Source organism: Columba livia, chromosome 1 (assembly GCF_036013475.1).
Source record: "Columba livia isolate bColLiv1 breed racing homer chromosome 1, bColLiv1.pat.W.v2, whole genome shotgun sequence".
NCBI lineage: Eukaryota > Metazoa > Chordata > Aves > Columbiformes > Columbidae > Columba > Columba livia.
Window position 1 is genome coordinate 120,413,062 of NC_088602.1, and position 23,800 is coordinate 120,436,861.

At 41.9% G+C, this 23,800-nt stretch overlaps 1 protein-coding gene across 2 annotated transcripts in view; it reads left to right on the forward strand.

Moving 5' to 3' along the window:
* The window catches only part of ATP10A (ATPase phospholipid transporting 10A (putative)), a 114,664-nt gene that overhangs the window by 34,013 nt on the left and 56,851 nt on the right, over positions 1-23,800 (forward strand). For both annotated transcript variants that reach the window (XM_021287843.2, XM_065075396.1), the window contains exon 2: positions 10,930-11,134. In XM_021287843.2, coding sequence (XP_021143518.2) covers positions 10,930-11,134 — 205 coding nt within the window. The remainder of the gene's footprint in view (positions 1-10,929; positions 11,135-23,800) is intronic.

A 23,800-nucleotide genomic window follows, 5' to 3' on the forward strand; every position in this document is an offset into this window, starting at 1 on the left:
TGTTTGAGAAGCTGCATGGAGAAATAGCAACAAAGAAGAGATAATCATAGTAAATACTAAAAAAGGGCTTTAAATAAAAATATCTTTATGTTCATGTTTCAGGTCCTTAGCTGACCCTTCTGAACCTTCACAAGTGAAGCGTTATCTCACCCCACTGGGAATTTGTGTCAGGGCGTAGGGCAGCCAGTCATAGCAGTGACAGGGCTCTAAAAGCAGCATACAGCATCTGAGCAACAAGAGTTTGCCAGATGCTGCTGTGATACATGTTTTGGCAGATTTTTGAATATTCTGGGGCCTCTTTCATTTGCTGGTTGGCATCCTGCCAAACCTTTCTTCCATCACCACCACAAAAGCACACAGATATATCCAGTTCGCTGTGCCTGCTGGCCAGTGGCATCCACATCTGCCAGGTAAAGCAGCCCACTTTGCTGTACCTGCTAGGTGTGCTTGGTGCAGGTGTCTAACTGAATAGATGTGGAGACAGACCAAAGTTTTATCCAGTATAGCACCTTAAATCTCTCTTTGTACCGTTCAGTGTCAACAGAGGTGTGCCTGAGCGTGCCCAAGTTGGAGGTTTCCTTGTTTTTATAATCTCCATTGAGTTCATTTCCTCTGACAGAGAGAGGAAAGTAATTGCTTAGTAACTCTAGAGTTAAAGTTCATAAGAATTGACAAATGAGGACAACAAAACATGCTTCCAGTATCCTTGGAAATCAGTAACCCACATATTATACCATTTCACACCTCAGTTTCAGAGTAGAAAGAACTGTTAACATGTTCTACAAATATATAGTAGCATCTAACTTTGTTTTCTTTCTGCAAGAGTCTTCCAATAATATTAGAGCCAAAAGGGTTTTTTTCTACTTTTTAAAATCATTAACAATTCTTTAAGCAGTTTAGTTTTTGTGTGGCACTGGAAGTAGCAAAGCCTGGTGTATGGGCTAAAGCTAATTTCTGGAGTTGCAACCAGAAGAAATTTAGAGGCAATAACAGGCAAAGCATCGTATCAGTTGTTCCAAATGTGAGCATTGCACCCTGAGACCCACTGAGACCTCAGCTGGTGTCCAAATAGGTAAATGTTTTTTCCTGTCCTCAACCTGAATTTAGATTGTCCGGATGAGAACAGATGACAGCTCTGAGGGTGGTGAGGCACTGGCCCAGGTTGCCCAGAGAGGTGGTGGATGCCCCGTCCGTGGAGACATCCCAGGCCAGGCTGGATGGGGGTCTGAGCAACCTGATCTAGTTGAAAATGTCCCTGCTCATTGCAGAGGGTTGGACTGGATGATCTTTGAAGGTCCCTTCCAACCCAAACTATTCTATGATTCTATGATTCTATGAGAACACCCAGGCAAGGTGGATATCATGGGTAGATGTTACATGAACAAGAACAGAAATGGAAGGAAAATGTAAAACTCTGTAATTTTCAGGAGGAACCGGAGAAGACCAAACACTTATACTTCAGTTTGAGACATTGATTTTGCCTGTTAAATGTGGAAGTGGTGAATTATTAACTTCTTTTTTTCACTAATTGTCTTGTTAACAGAAAAAAGCTGAACTATGTTAATTTCTAGAGCACTTTTGTGTAGTGATTAGATAACTTACGAGCTTTAGATCTTTAAAGGAGATGTGTTCATATGGCACAGTTACGTGGAGAAAAAGAGTCTCCCAAACTGAATATCAGGGAACAACTCCACCAGCCTTGTGCATGTAATTAGCAGGAAATACTTTTCCTGATAAAAATTGTTCCAACTATTACATATTTAGCTAAAGGAACTGGAATTATTTTTCAGTTAAAAACTGTTGCATTTAGGAAGCACCTTTCTTCAGCCGTTCTTTACAAATGACTTTTTGTGTATACGTAGTTAATATATGAATGTATTTTTGTGGCCTGGGTCAAGTAGTCCTGGAATCTGATCAGGCAGATGTGTAGAACCAGAGGAATGAGAGGAAAAGAAATTCCATGGAAGTGTCTGAATCTGTTAACAAATGGGATTTCCCTGATTAACTCTGCAAAGCCACGCTAAATTTACTTTTTAACATGCACCATTAAGATATTAAGATGCACTGGTTTAAATGCAGGTGAAGAGCACAGAATGGAGGATTTAGTCCACTGGATTTATGCATCTAGCTTGTATTGCACCTGAATTTTAGGCACTCAGTTTTCCTAAGAGTCCTCATGGCATTAAACATTGCTTCAGAGAACAAGGACCCTGAAAAGCTTCTACAGAAAGCTTATGTCTTGCCAAAATTTGGCACCTAAGGTCTCTCTTGGAAGAGTTCCCCTTTTTCTTTTACTGTTCAGGAAGGAGGCACAGATACAGGCGATTTGTGTCATTAGGTTATCTGTAATTTGAGTGAGTTCTCTTCAGGCAGGGGCCTGCTTCTCTTTCTGTGTTTGCACAGCAAGCTTGTCACCAAGCTCACCTGAATCCTTTCGCAGTGCTTGGGACACCACTGTAATGTAAATATTCAATCTTAATATCTTGTTATGGCCCTGAAATTCAGGATGAGAACCTGACCTGGCTGTGAGCCCACTGCTGAGGTAGCCATCTCCTTTGCATCTGTGTTTTATTGCGCTACGTACGAGCAAGCAATGTTGCCAAGTGGAAGGGTTGCATTTGGTGATGCTCAGAAAGAAGACCTATGAAGACATGCGCTTGTTGCATTACTTTGTTCAGAAGAGAAGTTCTCATATATCAAACTATCAAAAGCTTACTGTCTGTAGTGTGGAGGTGCCTGGCTCAGGGGTTTTAATGTGTATAGGATTGGATGCAATTACATCCAGGCTGTTTTTCCACTTCTTCTTGCCTTTGTATGAAGCCTCAATACTACGCATTACCTATCCGTCCTGCTAGGTATAAGCAATTGATCATCTTCTCTCCCAATATATCTCTTTAGTGGAAGAGTGATAGGAGTATATTAGCATTTTTGGCAGTAAACATAGGAGTGTCGAGAATCATACCACTTTAAATTAATACTAGATGTCTCTCTGAAACAGTCTTAAGAGTTTTAAAATGAAGTTCTGGAAGACAGCTTGTTCTTTCTTTGGTTTGTGTAAAGTTTAATTATGTGTTCTGTTATTGTGTTTCATGTTATTATCGCAACAGCAAGTTTCTTGGCTGAAAAATAATTTATTCCGGATAGTAAATGTTTCATTATAGTGAACAATAGTGAAGTTTCTTTCAACATGGACTATAATGGAGATAGCACTGCCAAGAGAAGTTAAATCATTACTGCCACGTTATAAACCTGAATCACTGAGGTGTCCTGGGTTCATTTTTCTTCATAGCAAGTTTGTCCTGTAACAGAAAATTTAACAGTTTTCAGAAACTGTTGATTTAATAACAGGCACCTTTATGTGTTGTCATTACACACACATTTGCTTCCAGAAACTGTAACATGTATTTGCACTTGCTAATCCAGAAAAAAAAAAAAAAAAAAGGAAGAATTGAAGTCTCTGAAAACAAGAGAACTTTTAAGTGCCCTTAAAATAACTTGAAGATTAAGGGGTCTATTTAAAAACTTTGGTCATGGAGAGGCTTTATTCTCTTCAACATTTCTCAATAACACAATCTGTTAATCTGTTTTGTCTGATTAATATCAGATTCAGAGCCTCTTCATTATTTATTTTCACAGAAACAGATGTTATCGTTTATGGTGGAAGGGAGACATATTCTGGGCATTATGTAACCTGCTTTGGCATTAACTTATGCTATATGTTTTTCCTTCATTCTGCCGCAACATTGTAATTGTACCCAAATGATTCTCAATGCGTTTCCATGGACACTTGGCGTGTTCAGACTTTGTGTAATATATGCCTTGGCCTCACAGAGAGCTCTTGTTTTTAAACTCTGAGAGCTGCTACACCTGTAGTTTCAAATCATTATTGTTACTGGTTATAACACAGCAGTTTTGTGCACATACTTCGGTGCTGTCCACCAGCTCTGCTTTTGCAGCCTGTGATGAGTTATGCAGAGTCTCTGCTGAAGTGTTAGCGCAGCGCCATGGGCTCGGTTGGTGTGAACCCTCTCCACATCTGCAGGAGCGTTGGGAGGAGGGGCAGAGGGCTGAAGGTGAAGGGCTCCAGCCCAGGGGAGGGAAAGAACAGAGAATTTGGGAAAACTGTATGAGTGTGAAGGACCTGTTGAGAAACACGTAGATGCTGGAGCCTCCATCAAGATAGTTTGGCCTGATGTGGGCTTCCGTGCTTGCATTTTACTTTTAGGATTCCCTTCTTGGTTTGTAATATTGGTGGTGCTGCTGTGCTTGGGCCATGCCAGTTTGCCTCAGGTTTTTTTTGTTAGCTTGGTCCTAACCAGGACACTTGTCACAACACCAGTAGCCAACTGATTTGAACTTGTTTTGTGTCACTGAGGGCAGAGATGTACCTGATATGTTCTTCAGTGCTGCCCCACTCTATTTCTGCCTCCTGAGATGGAAAGGAAGGACCTGGCTGACATCAAGAACAGCTCCAAAGTATGCCTTGTACACAACAACTCTTTGACCTGTCTTTGTGGAAGGCTTTTCCTCTCCCACAGACTTAATTTCTTGCTGTGTTTCTTTTAAAGTCTACTGGTTCAATGACCAACCTCAGCTGGCAGGCAAGGCAAAGGATTCTGATTTCTTTTGAAGTGAAGACAATAGTTACTTCAAAAGCAGGTCAACGGATGGGCTTGGACTGGGAAACAATGCTTCATTTGGATGTTTTGAGAAGCTTAAAAACCTTTGGGTTGCAGCTGCAAGCTGTGGAGGGTATGCTGTGTAAAGCAGACTGAGCACCTCAAAAAGATGTAAGAGAACATCTTCTACCTTTTACTAAATGGCTTTTACAAGCTATGCTGAGATGAACATAGAAGCCTGTGTTGGGACTAAGCTAGGGCAGTGTTACACAGAAGCGCAGGTCTCCCAATTCACTGGAATTGGTGGAACAAATCTGCATCAGCCATTTCCACTCATTAACTGTAATTTTTGTCAGTGGAGAAGTATAGCAAGCAATAAATTATTGTCTAGTAGTCCCATCTTCTTGATTTAAAATATAAAATTTCTAGTATGCAGGCCTTGCACAAGTGGAACAGATCACAGCTTCACGGCTTTCACATATGCTACCAAGTACTGCTTGTGATATTTTCCCCAGATTTAAAATAGAGTGAAGAGGGAAGATTCCTCTTAAATTTTATGTATGTGTAGTTTTGTTGTCTCCCTTTAAGTACGGTGATTTTGAATAATTCCTTACTATACCAAAGCAGTTAAAAGAAGTTAAAAGTTAAAAGAAGTTAAAAGTTAAAAAAAAGTTAAAAGAAGGAAACAATTATTTTTGTAATGTTTAAATGGAGACAGTTGGAAATCTTCAGCCTTTTGTAGATAAATCTGATGTCTGTGTGGCCAGAAAAGCAAAATTAAGGGCATGATCTTTATCATCTCATGCTACAAAGGAGACCAGAAGAGGGAAAATCATGTTTAATAGGAAAAGAAAATGTAATTTCTGAGTTTCTGTGCTTCTAAATTTAAAACTGAAATTTAATGAAAAAAATCATCATTATTTTTTGTTTTGTTTTGTTTAATTTTTGCTGTTAACCAAAGCCAATCTCAAATTTGGCACAAAACTTAAGGCTGTTCTGCTTCAAAACAGAGCATAGGCCAAATATATGCAGTAGGTAGACTAATACAAATTTTTAATAGCAATTCAAGTAATTTTCTCTATGTTCACACACTTGAAAGATGTTGTAGATTTTCCCTTTTTATGTTCTGAAGTGGATATGCTGGGATAAACACACTTCATTGTTGCAGAAGAACATCAGCCTTTAGAGGAGATTGACTCCTGCCAGGGCCACATTTGCTGTTTGATAACGGTGTTGGTGTCGATGCAGCTGCGCTGGCTGACTGTTTAGCCATCTGTCTTTAGATTTCTGTCAATGTCTACCTGTAAAGATAAGCTCAGAAAAGTGAAAGCACTGGCGAGTTCTGCTTTTGATTGTAGCAGAGAGCAGCATGAAGGTTTACGTGACTATGGGTTTAAACCACCGCTGAGAAATATATCATTTGCATGCAAATGTGTTGATAAAGATAAGGTTGTGTGCAGGAGGCTGGACATGTTTAATATCACTCTACAACTACCTGAAAGGAGGCTGTAGCATGGAGGGGGTTGGTCTCTTCTCCCAGGTAGCAAGTGATAGGACAAGAGGAAATGGCCTCAAGTTGTGCCAGAGGAGGTTTAGATTGGATATTAGCAAAAATATCTTCACGGAAAGGGTTGTCAGGCATTGCAACAGGCTGCCCAGAGAAGTGGTAGAGTCACCATCCCTGAAGGTGTTTAAAAGACATGTAGATGAGGTTCTTAGGGACATGGGTTAGTGCTAGAGTTAGGTTAACAGTTGGACTCCATGATCTTGGTGGTCTCTTCCAACCAAAATGATATTATGATTCTAGCATGTGAGCCCAACACAACACATTACAATAGCTAGGCATAGCTGTCTGAAATTAATTGTTCATCATGATGATTTAATTGGAGAATACCAACAATATCTATTATTTTTGCAGAATAACAGTAGTTCATGACAGCACATTGATTTGGAAGACTCTTAGCTGACTCCCCAGCTTTGAAAGATAAGAATTAGTATCTCTGACCTCTTCTTGTGGTTCACCATAGTTTGCAGCTTTGGCTTCTTGTAGCATCAACTTTAAGTTTGTGGTAAGTACTAAAGCTTATCTTCAGGCTTGTGACAAGCGAGGGCAGGTAGAACTAGAGCTGTGGGGTGTTAGCTTCTAGCTGAAATATCCGTGGCAGGGTTTCCTGAGACTGTGGGTGGGGCTGGACCCACTAGCTGAGATGCTGCCTCCCAGTCTTGTGTTTCTGTCAGAATTCTTTGAACCCTTTGACAAAATATTCCAGGAGGTCATATGATGTTTTCTTAAACCTGCCAAAAGGTTTTTTCGAAGAGTCCCTTGTGAGCAGCACCTGAAACCTTGTGCTGAGTCTGCAGAGGACTGTCATGGACTACACAGTAGTTACAGAGTCAGGACAAAGGAAGAATAAATGGCAAGGTCCCAGAGAAATAGACTAAGGCATCTGTGTTTGAAACATTAATTTATCTGCTGGGTAATTATAAAGGGAAAGACAGCAAAATCTGCAGATCATTTTAGGATATTAAAGACCAGAAACAGGAGGGTCTTTCAGAAGCACCTGCCAGGTAAATGGACAGACAGGACCCTCACAGGAAAATCATGCTGACTGCTGAAGTAAATGGGTAAAGAGTTCTCACATTGCCGTATTTTTTTGATGTTCTGGAAGAGTGCATAGGGTATGATTTCCATTTACCTAAATGCCTGCAGGTGCAAGGAGATGGTCCCTGGGATCTGCTATTCGTTCCAATCCTGTGTGTTGAACTGTTGGTGTCCTCCAAACCTGGCCATTACTGTGAAGAGCTCAGCTGAAGCATTTTCCTAAATGTTATGTTTGCTCTGAAGCTGAAAAGCGTACTGAACTGTTTGAAAACAACACCAAACAAGTAATGATGCACATATGACCACCCATGGATGTACCGTGTTCAATTCACATTTTCTATCACAGCATGCCAATACAGCGTACATCATTTAGAGACATGGAAGGGGCCACTTCTGAAGAGGGACTGGAAGAATAACATCTATGAGGACCCACTGAGGCAAAACTACTCAAATCCCTGGACTTCAAATGAAATTTAAATCAAGCATTTTTGTATGCAACACTTTAAAAACACAAAGGACAGCTTACTTTTTAAAGACAGGCTTTCTCTTATAAGAAATGTGTCGTTCCTAACTCTCAATATCGTATAACTTCTACAATTTACTGGCACAATATAACAGCAAGAGTAAACATTTAGTAGGTGATATAAAACTTGGATGACAAAGTCCTGTCTCTGCAGAAGGCAATAGCAAAACTCTAACTATATCAACGGGGTGACTTGGTGTGTTTGTGCTGGGTTTGTATGGTTTGTATGACAGCTGTCTCAAGGTGAGCTAGCCTGCATGTTTGACAGAGTAGGCTGAGCATGTTCCTAAAGGATTAATGTATTTATAGTGCATCTAGTGTCTGAACTGTCCCATCCGAAGAGAGTATCGTGCTGTCCTCTGCAGAGAATACTTGCAGTGGCTGCAATGGGGGAAATCTGAGTTCAGAGTGGTGCTAGGGAACATAAAGCAACCATGGCTGAGGAGGATTTGAAATTAATTTTCCATGTAGACAGTCATTTGCCATCCAGTACTGGCCCTTGTTAGAAAAAGGGCTGATCAAGCAGAGTAGTGGGCCGAATTGTTCCCATGTGTCTGACGAAGGGGTTCAGCCCCAGGGCCCTGGAGAGTGTGCAGATCTTGCATTGATAGATTCACTGAATCGCAGGATGCTTTGGGTTGGAAGGGACCTTTAGAGATCACGTAGCCCAACCGCTCCTGCCACAGGCAGAGACATCCTTCACTATATCAGGTTTGTCAAAGCCCTGTCCAACCTGATCTTCAATATTCCAATGATGGGGCACCCACAGTTTCTCTGGGCAACCTTTTACAGTGTCTCACCACCTGCGTCATAAAACGTTTCTTCCTTATGTCTCATCTAAACCTACTTTCAGTTTATGGTTTGTGTAAACCTCTTTCAATTTAAAGCCATTGCCCCTTGCCCTGTCACTAAAGGCCCTGGTAAAAAGTCTCTGTCTTTTGTATAAGCCCTCTTTGTATACTGATACTGAAAGGCTGAAGTAAGGTCTCCCCACATCCTTCTCTTCTTCAGAGTGAACAACTTCATTTATTCCAGCAGAGTCCTTTGTCCCTGTATTGCTCCATATCCACCCTTCCTGCCATAGTGTATATAGTTGTGGCAGTTGCTAAGCGTGTGAGAGATAAGGAAATGCTAAAATAGCAATGCTTTTCAAACAATAGAAGTCAAATAAAAAATTGTAGCACTTATAGCATAGTATGGGACTACTTGCTATTTTTAGCCTGATTACACTTTTGTATTGCCACTCCATTGTACATGCATTTGAACATCACCCAGTTTCACAGTTAAATCAAAAAGGATGAAGAACAATGGTGACATGTGAAGGGATTTGGAGTCACAGTTCGCATGGCTACAAACCCTTCAGAACTGCGATGCAGTGATTGTTACTACATTATGGCACGTTGTGTTTCAAAGCAATTCACACTCATTAGCAGAAAAAGTTAAATGTTGGTTTTGGCCTGAGTGTGAAGGGAATAGGTAATTTCAGCACCTAGTATGTACATTACCTGCCCTTGTTAGACTATTGTGTTTTACACTTGGGTCTCATTAATCTTTTTCAGGGTTTATCAAAATAGAAATCATAGCCATAATTTTCATTCCACCCTTTATAAACTGGATGTTAGGAAAGGACAATGAAGAAATTCTGGGAGGTAAAACCTGATCTGATACATCCTTGTTGTGCTACCTGATGCAGTATTGTTCAGGATTTAGGCTAAATACAGGGGTAAAAGCCAATTACATTACTGATTCTTGTAACACCAGTGGAGGCATGACAAGGATCAATTAGGCATGGCATGACTATCAGTAACTCCAAAGTAACAACACTGGCAGGACTTGTGTGCTTCCATTGGGTTACAAATCTACAAAATACATCTGGAAGTGATGTAGTTTAAAATAATACATTTTAAAGAGCATAAAGTGACTGTCACCACCCCTCACCCTGATCAGAATGCTATTCTGCTGGTTAAAGTGCTGTCAGGGGAGACTGTCTCTAGTGACAATGCCAGTGCTGATGGCCATCTCAGTGCTCACATGGCAAAAGGCCTTCTGACAGCTTAGAAAAGTGTAAGAATAGCAGCTTCCCATTTTCAGGAGGTATTTTACCAAGTTAATACTGTGGCTGCTTTGAAATTAATTTCTTTAAAAACACAACAGAAGAAAGCAATTTATGCAAATACCAAGAAAGCACATGAATCTGTGCGTGTCATAAAACTAAAACCTTGAACTAAAACTGAAAGCTAGAATTAATTAAGCAATCACCTGTTCCTTCTTCTTCTTGATCTCAAGGAAAAGTTAAAAGAAAAAAAAAATACCAAACTAGCATGACCTTTAGAAATGTTTAGTGGCTGGATCTAAATTAACAACATACACGAGTGTTTCAGGAGGGTAAGTCTTTGAATTGACGAATAAATTACACTTCAAAATAAAAAGACTCAGCGTAACTACGCAGAAATGAGCTACGGAACAGGCAGCACTATGGCTAGAATGGAGACACTGCAGAAATATTCAAAAGAAATGACAGTGTCCTTTCCCAGTAGAGCAGTTGGGACTGCGTTTTTTCTCATGACATGTCCTTGTAATTCTATGTTTAGTGAAAAATAGTGGAAATTCCTTTCAGTTAGGGATTTTTGGCTCCTTCATCCAAATATCACATGCAGCACTATACAAAGAGGGAACAAGGGGCAAGAATCTGCGGGTGCAACAGGGGGTGGTGGGTGATGGGGGATGTTCAGGAACTGTGCCAGGCAGGTGTTCTGTGTCCAGCCCTCTTCTCAGTTCACCCCTTGCCCTGAAAGCGACTCTTTTTCAAGCAATACAGCAAGGGGCCCCCTCCCCTTCCTGGGGTCAGATGGATGGCTCAGAGCATGAAGGAGGGAAAAGGAGAGTGCATGAAGCTCCTGCTTACCCTGCTTAGGCAGGTCTGACATCCACACGTGGTCCTCTGGGCCTTAAAGGAACATCCTGGGAGCTCAGGCCTGGTTCTGAGTCGGTGGGAAGTGGCCTCCTGGCAGTCTGCATCGCCTTTTCCCAGCGTAACTTCAGAGTGCCTGAGGACCTTCCAAAGGCACTGTACTCCTCTCACAAATCAAACCAGATCTTATCAGAAGCACCCCAGTCTCTGTATTTTTTATATATGTCCTGTAAATGTCTTGTCTTTTTTCTTTTTTTTTTTTTGTTTCCTCCAGAAACGAGAAGAAATATATAAGCAGATACTGGAAAGAAGTGGAAGTTGGAGACTTCGTGCAGCTTCGCTGTAATGAAATTATACCTGCTGACATATTGCTGCTCTCCTCAAGTGATCCCGATGGGCTGTGCCATATAGAAACAGCCAACCTGGATGGTGAAACTAACTTAAAACAAAGACAGGTGGTGAGGCGGTTCTTAGAGCTGGTAAGTCATCATTCCTAACTCTCATTTAAGATAAGAATTTGTTTCAGGTAAGTAAACTGTTCACCAATCTGCTCCACACCAGCTAAATTTGCTTGTTCTAGTAGTGCTAATGAATTGCTGTTATGGTTGTCATTAAAATACTAGCACTTGCCAACAACTGACTTCATCATAATATCAGAAGTTTTACCATAATTTTCCCCTGAATTTGAATAGGAAACATTTGGGGCAATTGTGTGCGGTTGGAAAATGTTGGGGGTTTTTAATGGCTTCTATTGTAGCTTGATTTTTGAACACACATTTTAACTGCCCCGTGAGAAGATATTTAAATATAAACAACTACTTTTCCTGCCTGCAAAACCAGATCAGTTTCAATTAGGAATTTTGCCTGAAACTTCATGTTGCAGAATAACCCTCTAGTACTTGGAGCACTTAATCTTTTAAGATTTAAAGGGGCAGCATACATGCATTCTGGAGGTGTCTGTGCTGAAAATCTGTTTTACTGCTCTCTCACTCTGCTTATCTCTCCTCAACAGCACTATTTTGAAACAAAGCAAAATCCAGATCAGTTACTGTCAGCAGAATTAGAGGAAATTACCTGAAGTTTTACTTACTTTAATAATCGTGTTGAAATAGTATTTATTTGTATGCCCTTCTCTCCAAACCATCTTGCCAGCTAGCCAGTTTCCTGTATTTTGTCAGGAAAAAAATATTTTCTAAAACTCGGCTAAATCTTTTTTCCTAGTAGCTCTTCTCATTTGAGAGATTTTGCAAACAATGGGAGCTGCTGCCCTTACCGCTGTTATCAAAGATAGCTACAGAAGCCTGTAGTTGTACTGAGGTAGATCAACATTAATGAAGTTGCAATCCAACCAACAGGATAAAAATCAATGTGCCTTCCAAATAATTCTTTATGGTAGATAGAGCCTTTCTCTGAATAGCTTATAAAAATGTAAGATAAAGACTTGTTTAATCATCAGTGATTTCCACATAGAATTTAGACATAATACTGTAGCTACTGCCACAGCAAGAAGCTTAATCAGCTACAAGCCAAATGTTTCAAAAACTCTGATTGTTTCAAAGAAGCTAATTACATTTCTTCTCAAATGTCCCCTCCTGTTCCCACTGAGAGGAAATTTCTCCCAGTGAGTAGAGTTCCAGGGAGGTACTCAGCTGATGTGTCCCAGCTCTCTGCCAACCCAGACTTCGTACGTGACCTCAGGAACATTACGTAAAACAGAAACTACAGATTGCATATAAGCTACTGAATACCAGGATGTTTTTGTGTTGTGGGTACAGTTATAAGCTAAGGGCGTGTCCCAGGTCTATCTTAAAGGAAGATCCGTGAAGGCACAAGTTCTTCCCCTCATCCACGGTGGATGGAGGATTTTTGTGATTCAGTACCCTCTGACACACAGCAGGAGGTGTCGGTAAACACAGTGAAAGGAATCAATGTGTGCAAATACAGATCATCACAAGACTGACTTTCAAAAACTTTGCTGCCCAGAGGAGTCCCTTGCACTGTGTCAGGGCAACAAAGCTGGTGAGGGGTCTGGAGCACAAGTCTGATGAGGAGCAGCTGAAGGAACTGGAGCTGTTCAGCCTGGAGAAAAGGAGGCTGAGGGGAGACCTTATCACTGTCTACAACTACCTGAAAGGAGGTTGTAGCGTGGAGGGTGTTGGTCTTTTCTCCCAAGTAACAAGTGATAAGACAAGAGGAAATGGCCTCAAGTTGTGCCAGGGGAGGTTTAGGTTGGATATTAAGAAAAATTTCTTCACGGAAAGGCTTGTCAGACATTGGAACAAGATGCCCAGAGAAGTGGTGGAGTCACCATCCCTGGAGGTGTTTAAAAGATGTGTAGATGAGGTTCTTAGGGACATGGTTTAGTGCTAGAGTTAGGTTAATGGTTGGACTCAATGATCTTGAGGGTCTCTTCCAACCAAAATGATTCTATAATTCTAGGGTCCTCAGCTTCACTGGCAGTGGAGTCACTATTCAGAATGAGGAGTGTGATTCCTGGAGGCTGGTGGGCTGAGAGAGGACCTGCCAACCCTACAAACGCCCTGACTCCTGGGAGCTGTGACCCCTAGACCTGAGCCACCAGTTGTTGAGTGTCTCCACCCAGTAAACACGTGCATTAATACAGCAAGAAAACTGGGAGTACCCTGCAATCTCATGTTTGGCCTTCTCACTGAAGTTGAAATTGCTCATCTAAAACAAGCAGCTGAAGACTTGAAGTCTGGGTTTTGTGCAGTTTGGCAAGACCTGTCACCTCTAGACTGTTGTGTGGAAGTGAGTGTCAGTGTCATTTCCTCCTCAAACAGGTTAAAGGTTATTGAAGACTGAATTTGGCCCCATTAGGGAAGAAGGCTGAAGAAACAGTGACTACCTAGGCAGTGAAAGCTAGGTTTGTGTGCCAAGCAGCTCAGCACATCAGGGTATATGTGGAATGGCTTGCTCAGCATACCCTGCTTTACTGAGGAAATCAGTGATGGTATAGATACTTTCAGTCAGCTTTGTAGACACCTAACGAGCTTTGCATTTCCAGCCCATCCTCCTTCTGTATCTTAGTTCTCTGTATTATGATTATGGAACTTTTCTATGAAGAAGTATGCTCCAAAATATTTGGGTAAATATTTTTTAAAAATAAATTTTAGATCCCAAGATGCCTAGCTGCAATAGCAGTGGGGTCCATAATAAATTTTCAGGTGTTAAACTGGGGTCAGTGACAGAAAACTCATTCATTCCAATGAAAACAGAACTAGGCCCCAAGAAGTCCAGTATTGAAAGAGAGCTTGTAAGAAAACCACATGTGACTACCTCCCCTCTCTTAAAATAGCTGAGAAAGCAGGAAATATCCAAGCCTGGGTTCCTGCGTCAACTAAGTTGTAGGCAAAGTGCACACCTGCAAGTACCAAGTCCTCAGCAGCTACAGCATCTCAGTACCTCTCTGTCACAGCATCCCGTAAGTTACGTAGCAAAATACTTCCCATCCTCATTAAAGTCCTGGCCAAAACCTGTCTGAGCACGCTGCTAATTGGTGCAGCAGTATTAGCTTCCTCACCCTATACTAGTGGGGATAAGCTCTCCCCTGGTTCTTGCAGGTGTCGCCCTGCTGCGAGACACTCAGCAGTGGGATAGAGGGAGCTGCTTTGGAAATGGTGGATGAAGAGTAGGCCCACAGACAAGTAGTATGGAATAGCAAGGTAATACCCATTCTTTGGAGTGAAGTTCAGTTCCTATCTGGGTGTGTTTTAAGTAGCCACAACTGGAGAGAGCTTATTGTTAGGTGTCATAAAGTACTTTGTAAGACCAAAATTTTCTTGCACCAAATGCTGACCATCCCTTTACCAAACCTCAGAAAAGTTTGTTCCCAAATCTCTTATAGGACCTGCATCCCAATTGGTTCATGCATTGGACAGGAATTGTATTTACATTTTTATGTTACCATTCTACTCAGCAGAATGACTCTCAGTGATGTTTGTAGCTGTTTGGTTCTGTGTCATTCTGCAGCCCTGTTGTTCAAGCAGGAAAACAAACAAATAGATTATGTAGTCTTGACCTTCTCTTTCCCACACTGCTAAGCTCTTCTTCCACCCTCCTTCCAGAATGACGTGACTGGTCATGTGGTAAATCATAGGACAAAAACCAGGGATTTTTTTGGAAGCGTCTTCTTAAAATATCAGCTGCCCATAGCTGTCTTTGAATAATGTCTCTGTAGCAGTTTCTGAAGCATTTGAAAGAAGCTGTGTTACAAAGCTTGGCCTTTCTGTTTTTCTTACATGAACTGATAGGTTCCAAGCATGTGCCTGTGAAGCAGGTTGACGAAGGATAGCTATTTCTGTACCTGTCACTCTGCTGGGCGTGGGAAAGAAGGGGTGGGGGTAGGAACAGTTGTTTTAAGCACGTTTATGTTCTCATTATTCTGTCCCTGCCCTGTGCCCACCCACGCAATTTACGGTCCCACGGGTCTTGGCTGAGTTGCTTGCCGTAGGGAGCCTGGTCGCCAATTTAGAGCGGCTGAAGTGGGGTGTGGGCTGGGATGTCCTCTTGCACTGCAGCACCCTCTCCAAATGGCTCTCCAGAGGCCTGCAAGCCCAGCACTGTTACGATGTGTACAGCTGTCCTCTGGAAGGTCCTTTGTGTCTCTCTTCAGCATTAACAGCATGTAAGGTCCATAGTCTCAGAAAGTAAAAGGTCTTAAGTTTCCCTTTCCAGGCTTTTGCTCAGGAAAGCACCTTTCTGATCTCTTTTTAGCCTGACTCGAAGCAGCAATAAGCAATTATAGAAGCAGTTCTGTATCCTTGTATCCAGTGCTTTGCAGGCATACTCTAAACATATGCTCAGAAGATCCAAGATCAGCATTTGTGGGCTTGGATTGGATCTCTCCACTTGTGAATTCCAAGAAGCTGTTTTCCTTTATAGTGCAAGTGACCAGAAATATTGCTTATTTTAGTGCTGCTTTCTTTTGTCTGTGTAATTTATAGTAGACTGGGATCGGACTGCTTGTTAGCTTTGTGTGTAAATGATTGTGATCTGTCTTACACAAATGTGTACTTTCTGTACACAATTCTACAACCTGTAGATACACAAGCTGTGAGAAGAGTCACTGATAGATTCCTCTGTGGCTTGTGCATCGGAACATACCAGTTTTAATGTATACCTTGTTGTTGTACATTTACAGTAGTCAGTCAAGAAAAAAAAAGAAAACACTCAGTAGTTGAAAAAAGAAAAAAGGAAACAGATTTTTCAAAGGCCTTGACATTTTTTCCTCTGAGGCTTTAAATACTGTGGTCTTGTTATCCAGCTACAGGATATGCTAGAAATGTTTCAAATAGTCAGAAGCATACTTCTGTGTGGCTTGTCTTAAAGTCAAAATGATAGTGGACTCTCTTCACGCTGAAAGATGGATCAGATCCGCGTGTGCAGCACGACCTGCCAAGCGCAGCTGGCAGAAAGCACTGTGCTGAATTCCCTTGGGGGTGATCTAACGGTGTCAGCAGTCATCAGGGAGCATCTCTTGGAAAACAAAACAAAACAAAACACAACACACCAGTTTCCTTCTAATTTCTAACCCACCCACAGCAGCCATTTCTGGTGTGCTGGATCTGATAGGAGACGCTGTCGGCAGGAGGAATCAATGTGTTTTCTGTGCTCCTCTGCAGGCTGCCGTGCCACCACACCCTCCGCAGTTGCTTATGGAATGTTTTCCATCCATCAGAGACGTTGTGTCAGCCGCTCTTCAGAGAGTGGATAAGCAGATGCAGCTTGGGCTGCAAAAGCTCAAAACTCCCTTTCAGGTTTCATAAACGTGATTTAGGATATTTTGATAGTATTAATCTAGACTCATGAAAAAACATTTACATTTTCTTGCTTCCTTATAGTACGAAACAAACAAAATACTCCACTGTTTTTACTCAGTATGCCTTTTAACAAAATCCACAAAGGCTCACTGTGAATTCTGGAGCAGCTTATGGTTTATTAACCACTGGCCATGTCCTGGATGTTTCTGTGGAAATCTTTAGTTCAGCTGGAAGCTAAGCTAAATCTAGCAGCTGCCACCCCTCTGAGAAGGTGCATGTATCCCTCTGAGAGCTGGTGGGAGTAGGGGATGAATTCTTTTTCCCTCTCTTTTTCTCCTAAGAGTAGACATTTGTTCCAAACAAGCTTGTACTAGCATGATTAAACACATTTAGATAAGCCTTGCAAATGACTTCGTGGCTTCTTATTTAATTTGTCTAAAAAGCACACTGAATTTGCTGTCTCTCTGTTTGGGAGGGTTCATTTGCATGCAGACTAGCACCAAAATAATACATCAGTCTGATCTCCTCACAAGTCAGTATGTGAACCCTTCTGGAATATGTATAAACTCTGAGTCTATGCTTCTTGCAGGCACATTTGCTCATCTGTCCCAGTCTGGAAGCTGGCCTGAACTGGCAGATCCAGCTTTCATTCCAGCCCTACCTGTTCTTGCACGGTGCTGGAAGCATCATGGGGACAGCTGGATTTAGAGGAACAGTTTCACAGCTCTGTATTCCAAGCATTAAGCCATTTATACCATCTCTGTTTATTTCCCTGTGAGTCCTAGTCAGAAACTGGTCCAGAAGAGAAAACAAGGCTGCTTTCTAGAAGGGCAACACTGTGAGCCTGACTGTTGGTGGCTGCAGGCTGCTCTATGTATGAGGCGCTTTGGGAACGGCAACTCATGCTAATTGCACAAAAATAACTCACAGGGCAGCCTAGGTATCTCAGTGTAGATGTTCTTTTTGCATTCATTTCTTCTCCCTAAAAATAAAAGGGAGGGGGGTGGGCCAGAGGAAAGAAAGCAATTTTCAAATTTCGATTTAGCCTAAACTGAGCTAAGATTTCCTGCGATTTCTTCTGCAGCCATCTGCATTGGTTAAACCAGACCAGTTGGAGAGAACAGCTGAAGTTAAACCAGCACAACTCCCAGGTAGATTAGTTTTCGACTCGCATGCTGATATGAGCTACTTATCTCAAAAGAATCTGATTGAGTCTTCTGAAGCAACACAAGAGTTGGCATAGGTATACTCTCCCTGTCACTCCTTGCCCCACTAATAACCTCAGGCTATCACCCACCTGAAATTAGTGGGAACAGCACACAATTGTAATCAAGTAGGTGTGAACTAGTCAGCATATTCAGTGTTGTTTAGTCTGTAAGTACTTCAGCAGGCTACAATCAGGCCACAAGAACAGTGAATGTCCTTCCAGCATCTTATGGAGGTTATCCCTTCTGCCTTTCTTTTTTTTGCAGTATTTTGAGAAGGTTCACAAGGCTAGGAAAAGTGGCTCAAAAATTCCAGATACGCACATGTTAAAACAGCAGATTAGTACTCCATCCCACACGTTCCCAAAATTAGATTTCCCTGAGGGAAAAGAGAGTTAAAACAAAACAAAACAAAACAAAAAAACCAAACAAAACAAAACAAACAAGCAAAACAAGACAATGTTTTTTTTTTCCCTATGCACTGCCAGAATATTAAATTAAAAACTATTTTTATTTTAGTTTTAAAGTTTAGCTGAAGATTTTAGTGAAACAAGTCTTTTCAGAAGACTTGTGTTTGTCAGTACAAAATGCGAACAAGTCCCACTCCGTGAAGACCTTTATCTGAGGTGATGCCTTGAATGTTCAGGAGATTTCTTTGATGAGGGTTGAATCGCTGTGAAAAGCTGTACACCTTTATTGTTGTATGGTTTTTTTTGGATAGTAACACATTCAGAGATGACTTGCACGGAAACTGTGGACGTGTCTGGCTAAAGAGGAGGCAACTCGTGTTTTTCTAACAGAGACACAAGCATGTAGCAGCTGTGTGCGGAACAGCTTGGTGCAGAGCAACACCTGAGTCAGTGCTGCGGCAAACTTTTGTGCGAGCTAAATGCACCATAGGAGGGCTGAGAACTACTTTTCACTCTGCCATTTTACTGTGGCATTTAGTCAGCATTCTCACACTGGGAGGTACGGGGAAATAAAAACCTCAGGAAGTGATGGTTCACTTCCTCCTTGGTCAGCTCTGAGCGAGGTTATCATCTCTTTCTAGTTTCCATTGTGCAGGTGTCTGGGCCGCAAGTTTGACTGTGGAGAGAGCTTCGTTAGAGGGACAAATAATTTGAATAACTGTAAGAGAAAATTTTTGATACCTTAGTCTAATCATTGAGGGAGGGGAAAGAGTAGTTCCTAGGAGTGCCTGAGTACTTGGCTTTTACCATTGTTTGAACATATGATAGGTTAAATGGGCTAAATTGATGAATATGAATTTGAATGTCTTGGCTGTGGCAGTCCCTCCCATCTCTAGGGTAATCCTTTCAGTGCTGGTTGAACAATGGTAAAGCCACCTAAGGAAATGTTGTATGACAGTGCTTGTGCTGCATCTGACCTCTAGAAAGGTGGGACATTTTTTTCTCTGTATAGCCCAGCATCTTTCCATTCTGTTTTTTTGCCTCTGAAAAAGCATTAGAAAACAAGATAGCATTTCAGGCCTGTAGGGAAAATAAAATCCTATACTGTTTTCCTATTATATAGAAGTAAACATTTGCATGTAAAGCAAGTTAAGAGACATTTTCATTTTATTTTCTCCATGACTTTTCTGATCTTCTAGCCTAATTCAGTTTTACTGAACAAAAGTTTATTTCAAGAACTGTTTATTCCTTAGCCATTCATTGGCCTGTCAGCTGGGAACATGACATATCAGGAAATTAGATTTTGTCATATAACAGTGAGAAGTCCTGATTTTAGGGCCAGGATTTTTGATCTGGAAACTCATCACGCTATACTTGTCTCTGATGCCACAACCACAGTTGGCAGTATCAGTGGTTAGGAAAGGATGGAAGGGTCTTCTTTTCCAGAGCAGGAGGGTTCACGGTATTAAGCCACATGTAACCCCAGGAATGATGGTGTGGTCTCACTTTCCTTTGAAAGCACTGAGGTGGAGAAGAGGTCTGCTTTTCTGCCAGAAAAGGCAGAGCAAAAAATGAGGAACTCCTGTATTTATCTCAATATCCACAATGTGAACCTTCATCTCACTTCTGTTTTCCCCACCTGCTACCCTCCAAGTCTTTTACGCATTTTAGTACTGATAAGGTCACAGAGGCCAGTAGAAATTTGCATTAAAATGTTACTTACATGGGAAGTGGCTGGCTATATATCTTAAAACTGTTATTTCAATAAACTCATGAAAATTTCCATTCACTGGTTATACTCAGGTTCATGCTTCTAAGCTCTGCTATGACCCTGTGATGGTCAGGAATTTTACATATGTCTGTGTGCCTGTGAGAGAGAAAACCATGATTGTCCTATAGGTACATAGCTGAAGAAGATACGGTTAACACAAAATTATAGTGCTTATACTTCCATTTGATTTTGAATTAAAATCATCAGTAGAGAGATTTTTATGAGATTTTTAGGCCTCAGTGCTGATACACTAGTTCAGCTTTCTAAATGACACAGTAATGAACAATTTTACATCAAAGCAGGGAACACTTAGCCTTTTGGCTTCTAAGAGGAAGAGAATTTTACATTTAACATACAACATGGTTAGAAAGTACATGGAAGTTGTCATGAGCATTTACCAGCCTCTACTTAAATTTTCCAAGTTTGTTTGCTTATTATATTTTTGGCTTGACTTAATTAAATACCAGATTCAAAAACATGTCCCAGATGGCTAAGTATACTCATACCTGTATAGCAGTGTGGCCCGCATGGCTAAGATCACAGGAATCTGACTGACAGGCTGCTGCAGTGTAAGAGGAAGTGCTAAAAATGGCTTTGTCTTACTAGTAACTATATGGAGGTGGTTCATGTCAGCTATTGAGCAACAAAAAGCAAATGGAATATCTGCTGCTGCCCCACAAGAAGCTGTTTCAGCATTCTTTCTTTCAGGTTGCAGAATAAATAACTGATAATGACATATAAGAAAAATGACACAAACTGTTTTATTCAATTATGTTTTCCGTGATGGTCTTATTCCTGACATTTGTTCTCATTGGTTGCACTTCCACATCACACATTTATTGAAATTCATATAGTAGGTAAGAATCACAGAAACACAAAGTGGATTGTGTTGGAAGGGACCTTTAAAGATCACCTAGTCCAGCCCTCCAGCCATGGGCAGAGACCATCTTTCACTAGACCAGGTTGCTCAAAGCCCCTTCCAACTCGACCTTGAACACTTCAGTGATGGGGCATCCATAGCTTCTCTGGGCAGCCTGTCTCAGTGTCTTACCAACCTCATGGTGAAAAATTAATCCTTATATCCAATCTAAATTTACTCTCAGTTTAAAACTGTTGCCCTTTATCCTGTCAGTGCAGGTCTTGGCAAAAAGTCTCTCTGTCTTTCTTACAAGCGCCCTCTATATACTGAAAGGCCACAATAAGGTCTCCCCGGGGTCTCCTCCAAGTTGAACAACCCCAACTCTCTCAACCTTTCTTCACAGGAGAGGTATTCCAGCCCTTGTATCATTTTCACGGCCCTTCTCTGGCCCCTCTCCAACAGGTCCATGTCTTCTTGTACTGAGGGCCCCAGAACTGAATGCAGGACTCCAGGTGGGGTCTCACCAGAGCAGAGCAGAGGAGCAGAATCACCTCCCTTGACCTGCTGGGTATACTCCTTTTGAGTATCTTGCAGCCCAAGATACGATTGGCCTTCTGGGCTGCAAGTTCACATTCCTGGCACATATCCATTTTTTCATCCACCAGTATCCCCAAGTCCTTCTCTGCAAGGCTGCTCAGAACCCTTTGATCCCCCAGTCTGTATTGATATTGGGGGTTTCCTCGACCAAGGTGCAGGACCTTGCACGTGGCCTTGTTGAACTTCATGAAATTCACATGGGTCCACTCCTCAAGCCTCTCAGGGTCCCTCTGGATGGCATCCCATCCCTCCGGCATGTCAACCACACCACTCAGCTTAGTGTCATCTGCAAACTTGCTGAATGTGCACTTGATCTGACTGTTTATGTCATTTGTAAAGATACTAAACAGTACTGATGCCAGTATGGATCCTTGAGGGACACCGCATCGAGCCATTGAGTGTAACTCTTTAGACATGGCCATCCAGCCAATTCCTTGTCCATCTAACTGTCTATCCAGGTAGATGACATTTGCCCCAAGGAGCAACTAAGCTGGTGGGGGAAGCTTCCACAGGAGTAACAGACTCTGCTCTTCTGCTGTGTTCTGGTTCAACAGATCCTATTCATGTATGCTTCAACTCCACACTTAACTAAAGAAGGCATACGGATTACTGAAGACACCATGAAGGAACTTCGTAACTATCATGTGCACCAGAAGCATGAAGCTGCCTGGAGTACTGAATAGGGAGGCAAACCTCAATCCCTACCCCAGCAATACATGTTGCTCCTCCTCAGCTCATTTCCCAGCTCTGCTGTCCAGTTTTGGAACTGAGAAGGCCACCATGAATTTCTTTTTATAAGATCTATGCTATCAGCTGGTCTCTGAAAAGAAATCACCTTTGAAGCCCTTGGGTTTTTGAAAAGGTGTTTTTCAGTTACTACTGGAGTCTGCAGCATGTTGATTGAAAAGGAACTTGTTCAGTAAAACAGATAGTAGATGAGAATAGACAGAGCAGAGAGCAAAGCTCTAGCCCAAAGTGTTCTGCAGCCATCCCAACTTCTCCCATGTACCCTGCATGCCAACCAAAGCCGTGCTGCCCTCAACTTGACTGTTGGTCTTCACAGCCACCCCTCCACCCTCTCCTCAGGGCAAGGAGGAAAGTACAGGAACAACTGGGATCAAGGAGAGGAGGACACACTCTGTATCCCTTGTTTGCCCTCAGAGCATTAGTGTGGCAGGCATGTGATGGTGAATGTTGGTACAAGATGCAATTCCAAGTGAAGATGGTGTGCCAGTGTCCAGCTTGGCGAGTTTTTACTTGGTTATATAGCCTTCTCATGCTAGAGATGCTTGTGGAAAGGCTGATAAACCTGTGACAGTGCTGATATGAATGCTGCCCTGTAGTATTTGGAATAAATGTGTCTTTTCTTTTGTACGGCTTGTCTGTGCTCTCCTGTATCTGGCAGAGACTGGAGTCTCTCAGTTCCTTGTGTGGTTGCTGTATATTACTGGTTTCCCTCACATCCTAGAAATGTTTCTTAAACATAATGCCTTGCAAGGTTAAGCTGCTTTTATCCAGATTCCCGGTCCTCATGTTGAGATGGACTCACAAAGCTTTGGTGTGTTTAGCTGTGTCCTTGTCCTCATGCTAGAGCCACTACTGTCAGGTTTTACCATTCATAAGGAAAAGCCTTCGTTACCAGCCATTCTGTCTCCTGTCAGGACTCTGGTGTTCTGGTTTTTATTTGTGGAATGATGTGAACAAGGTGTTTGGCATTTCCCTCTTCTTCTTGAAGGCTCTTAGTCCTTCTCATTCCCATTTCTTCTGGCAGAACTTCGTCCCACACTAAGTCAGACTGGCCAGCAGCCCAGACTAGAGCAGGAGTAGGCCAAGGTATATTCGGAAGCTGACCTGAGATGTTAGGCTACTCAATGAAAATAACCACGCAGTGCCTCTGCCACTAATCAAGTAACATTTTCTTCCAGCCATTAGGAAGTGCAGCAGAAAGACTGCTAGAAATCTCTCCAGAAAGGCGAAGGCTCTGGAGAGTGGGAAGGATTGCGTCTCACTAAGTCTCTGAATATAAACCAAAAAGCCTCTGGAAGGTCAGTGCGAGTTGTAGGCAGAATTCTGTGAGCCCTTGAGAGGCTTGGTCTGGTCTGTGGTTTAGTTGAAGCACTGAGCTAATGCTGAGGTTGATTCTTACAGATTAGGAACCTGTTCATTTATTTCACTGGCTGGCTTTTGGGACAGGCAGATGCCACTTTCCTAATTGTCTGGGTCTGTGTCCATATTTCAGCCTTGACATGTTCTGTTCCTTTGCTACTCACCAGCGTGACTATAGTTGGTGAACTGTTTCATTCACACCACTGTAATAATCCCAAAGGACATTAGAACTTGCACATGTGTGTTTTCAGCATTGTTGACATTTTTTTGGTACTTTTGTCCTGTGATGGACTAACAGCAGTTTCTTCAGCTGTCTCTCATAAAATGACTGAGGTCTTCCTTGGGCTTGCAAATAACACATTTATTTTCCTGCAGGGTGGATATTGTGCTATTCCCTCATGTTATTTTCTACAAAGG